Source organism: Triticum aestivum, chromosome 2D, assembly GCF_018294505.1.
Source record: "Triticum aestivum cultivar Chinese Spring chromosome 2D, IWGSC CS RefSeq v2.1, whole genome shotgun sequence".
NCBI lineage: Eukaryota > Viridiplantae > Streptophyta > Magnoliopsida > Poales > Poaceae > Triticum > Triticum aestivum.
Genome location: NC_057799.1, coordinates 518,255,295 through 518,259,317, shown reverse-complemented (window position 1 = coordinate 518,259,317; position 4,023 = coordinate 518,255,295). Strand labels below are relative to the sequence as shown.

Here is a 4,023-nt window from a genome sequence, read left to right as displayed (position 1 = left end):
CCGCCGGGTCTCGCCTTTATATACTCAGGTCGAGGCCCGGAGGCTTACAGAGTCTGGCCGGCTCACTCAACGTGACCGGCTCGGTTTCTAACTACTCATGCCTTACGGGGCAAGTCATCGTCTACCGGCTCAATACTACCGGGTCTTGGGCCATCATTAAGCCCACGTATTGAATCGCCATCTTCTTGGGCCTCCTTGAGTCCTCTTCATGTTGAACCGCCAACGGTGTAACTCGGGCCAGAACACGGCGGGTCACACCTCGGGCTTATATCCCCAACAGGGCGCGACAAGTATTCCGTCGGCGGGACCCGAAGGAGTTGGTGGCGGACACGGCAGAGCTCCTCGTCATCCGGCGCATCGCTGCTAGAGCCGATGTCCTCCTCCTTCACGAGGTCGTCCCAGTCCATAGGATCGGGCTCGCTGCCGGAGTCCTGTCCGGACTTGGCCATGGCCGAGGGGAGGGGATGAATTTGAAAGGAAGCGGAAGGACGAGCAAAGTGGAGAAAACGAGTAGACTGAGAAAAATGAGGGTTTGACTAGGGATCGTCCGACGGGGTGAGGTATTTATGGTGCATCGGCAGGGTGGCGCGGGCCTAGCGGGCCGATCCGATGTGGCCCCCGTGTCCAGTCGCGGACATCCCCATATCCGCCCTAGATATTGGCCGGATATGGAGAGTGCCGGTCAGTCCGGTTGTGTGGGCGGCTAGCGTCCAGTTGGGTGACCTTTTTTTTTTGGTCCGGCACCGACGTTTTGTAGATGCTCTTAACCTCTAGCTCCGCCCAAGTGGAAGGGTGATGACGATTTGGACGCCTCGTTAGGCCATCGACGGTTAGAAGAACCTCTGCAAGCCGGTGCACCGTCTTCCTACCAGGGACATATATTCGCGCTTCTGTAGGGACCTTTCCGTAATTACACCATCTCGCCGGTCACCGTCGGCCGTCCTCGTCGTGCTCTACCCAACGACGGGCGCCGCGTTCAACGAGCACACACGTCTTCCGACTACCTCCCGAACCCTTCGCCTTCTCCACCGAACCGAGCCCCGACGCCGACGGCCATGTGCATCGCGGCGTGGACATGGCAGGCTCACCCGGCGTACGGCCTGCTCCTCCTCTTCAACCGCGACGAGTACCACTCCAGGTGCGCCGCTCCCCCTCGTAGCCCAGATCCGCCCCCACCTCGTGTTCCAATCTCTCTACCCTTCTGACCGTGCGCGCGCGAATTATGTGAAGGCCGACGAGGCCAGCGCAGTGGTGGGCCGCCGCGGGGGAGGAGGGCGAGGAGATCCTCGGGGGCAGGGACGAGCTAGGCGGGGGCACGTGGCTGGGGTGCACGAAGGGAGGGAAGTTGGCCTTCCTGACCAACGTCCGGGAACCCAGCCCCCGGGATGGGGCGAGATCCAGAGGGGAGCTTCCCGTCAGGTATCTCCAGGTGCGACCTTCTCAAATTTGCTCTGTTTTCTCCGTACCTTCGGTAGTTGAACTTAAAACAACTTCTTGCATGATGTATCCTAAGATTTTGAGTAGTGTGTGATCCTGCTCTGCATATGCTCCAATGGAATAAGCCCTTCTTCGTGTGTCCACAACTCCAAAAGCAAAGTTAGTGTACCATAATTTGTATGTGTATACAAGATAATTCTATTATATAGCATGCCATAGTTGTGTCAAATGTTATCCTGGCATATGATGCTGATTCAACTTCATCTTTCAAATTCAAAATAGGAGGTTTGCCTCTGTTGACTGACCTCTTCAATTTGCAAGTGACCAGCCCATTCGACTTTGCTTACATATGAGAGGTCACTGCATTTTCTGCAGTCTCCCTCCGTCATACCTTTCAACCTCATTGACTAGTGTTTAAGGAATCCATGTTGTGTTCTTGACTATGTTTGTTTTACTGTGATATTTTTGATATAGGGCAGGCAGGGTCCATTGGAGTATGCAACTGAAATTGCAAAGGAAGCAGATCAGTACAATGGTTTTAATCTTGTATTGGCTGATGTGCATTCAGGAACCATGGTGTACATCTCTAATAAGCCAGGTGACGCTCCTGTGGTTCAAACAGTTTCTCCTGGGTGTCATGTGCTTTCTAATGCTGCTATTGACTCCCCTTGGCCAAAGGTACATGGAACAACTGTACTCATGACTAGGAGTGTGATTTTGTATGTTTTTCTGGATAATTCCTTGCTGCTACTACGCTCAAGTTATTGTTCTGCAAAAAAAAAGGAAGTCAAGATGCTTGAGATTCAGGCACCTCGTGGAAGTTTCATGTGACCAAACTTGTCTGGCTTAAAACTTTAAAATTGCAATAGCCCAGTTTAATGCTCCATCTGTCGTTTATGTGAATCTGCCATTCATTTTTCAATTTGTGATGACAGGCTTTCTGGGCCAGATTTGTTGGTAGCTAAAGTTGAACAAAAAATTCCACTAATTTTTGGTTACTTTGTCCACGGATACTAACAAACTGGTCTGGTATGTTAAGAGTTCACAATTTTGCAGGTTAATTGTAATTTATGATAATCCAGAAAACTACCACTCCCTCCTATCCATATTAATTGTCGCTGACTTAGTACAACTTCAGTATTAATATGGATCGGAGGGAGCATTGGAAATGAACTTGTTTTTTTGTGTGCAATTGACCTTCACATATTCCAAGTCCGTTCTATTCTGTACAATCTGAAATTCTTGTGCGGCTGGGCAACTGGTCTAGATATGTATCTTTGCTTCCACTGAAGTTCATTTTGTTTTCTTAGAGAACACGTAAACAAGAGTTTGCCTTTGTCTGAAGAGGAACTGAATCTAATTGAGCGAATACTGTGGTCAATTAAAATCCACAGCTGTATTTAGTGGATTCTCTTTTATAGTTTTAGAATGCATACATACATGATACATATTTCTAAACACTATAAGTGCACTGTCTTGTGATAACCAGTTTTTATGCACCATTTCACATATACTGATAAATATACAAACGGACAAATTCTGAGGAAACCCAGAGTCTTATCTTCTGATTGCTTCAAGTCTAATTTTTCCCGAGCAAGAGTTGTGTACTAGTTTCACACATCGTCTTCTTTTCTCATCCTACAGGTGTTGCGCTTGGGACAGAGCTTCAACAGATTTCTTGCAGCACATGATGACGCAGAAGTCTCTTTGAAGCAGATGGTTGAAGAACTGATGACAGATACGGTCAAGGCTGACAGATCTGCGGTGCCTGACACTGGCGTGGATCCTGACTGGGAATACCAGTTGAGCTCTATATTCATCGACACAAAAAAGGGACAGGTAAATCTGTAAGATTGAGTAGTATCAAGATGTTGTTTCGCGCAAACAGCGCTTCACATGGATGGTGCAGATTGCTCGCACAAATGCCTGCCATGTAACAGATCGACTTTCTCGCTTTGGCAATTGTATTGAGCAAGGAGATACTGAAATATCTATCTGATTTTTCAGGCAAGATACGGGACACGAAGCATGGCTGCCATTGGGGTGAAACTGGATGGTGAGGTAACTTTCTACGAGAGGTCCTTGGCCAGCAGCTTGTGGAATGAGAATGTAGTACAGTTTGAAATGGATATGGCACAATAGCAAGACTTGCGAGGAACGTATATTGGGTGTGAGTGGCACAGGAAAACTGAGGGTGGTAGATACGATTGTACTCCTTCCGTCCCAAAATAAGTGACTCAACTTTGTACTAGTACAATGTATTAGTACGAAGTTGAGTCACTAATACTAGTACAAAGTTAAGTCACTCATTTTGGTGGTTGTGACTATTTTTTTAAGAAAAACTTCCGATCTATGCATCTTCCAGATCCGTAGACCACCTAACGACTCACGGAAGCGAGCCGAAGGCGCGCCGCCGTCATTGCCTCTTTCCTCGCCAAAGCCGGACAAAACTTGTTTTAGTAGACAGTCAGGAAGCTGTCGTGCTAAGGCTGCATAGGACCAACGCAGCAGAACAGCAACCGCCGTCTGCTACTTGTGAGCTGCGTTGGGATTTCTCCGAAGAGGAGAAAATGATGCAGTAAGTAT

At 48.3% G+C, this 4,023-nt stretch overlaps 1 protein-coding gene across 5 annotated transcripts; it reads left to right on the top strand.

Annotated features, from left to right (window-relative positions):
* Positions 1-820: 820 nt before the first annotated feature.
* Positions 821-3,794, top strand: LOC123054165 (transport and Golgi organization 2 homolog). 5 transcript variants are annotated; one of them, XM_044477872.1, is made up of 5 exons: positions 821-1,138; positions 1,231-1,419; positions 1,912-2,035; positions 3,082-3,276; positions 3,445-3,794. In XM_044477872.1, the coding sequence occupies exons 1-5, from the start codon at positions 1,056-1,058 to the stop codon at positions 3,577-3,579; spliced, it is 726 nt and encodes a 241-aa protein (XP_044333807.1). In that variant the 5' UTR covers positions 821-1,055; the 3' UTR covers positions 3,580-3,794. The 5 variants fall into 5 exon arrangements, with proteins under 5 accessions (XP_044333807.1, XP_044333808.1, XP_044333805.1 ...); XM_044477873.1 differs by having other exon boundaries at positions 1,231-1,429; positions 1,917-2,035; XM_044477870.1 differs by having other exon boundaries at positions 827-1,138; positions 1,917-2,115.
* The last annotated feature ends 229 nt before the right edge of the window (positions 3,795-4,023 follow it).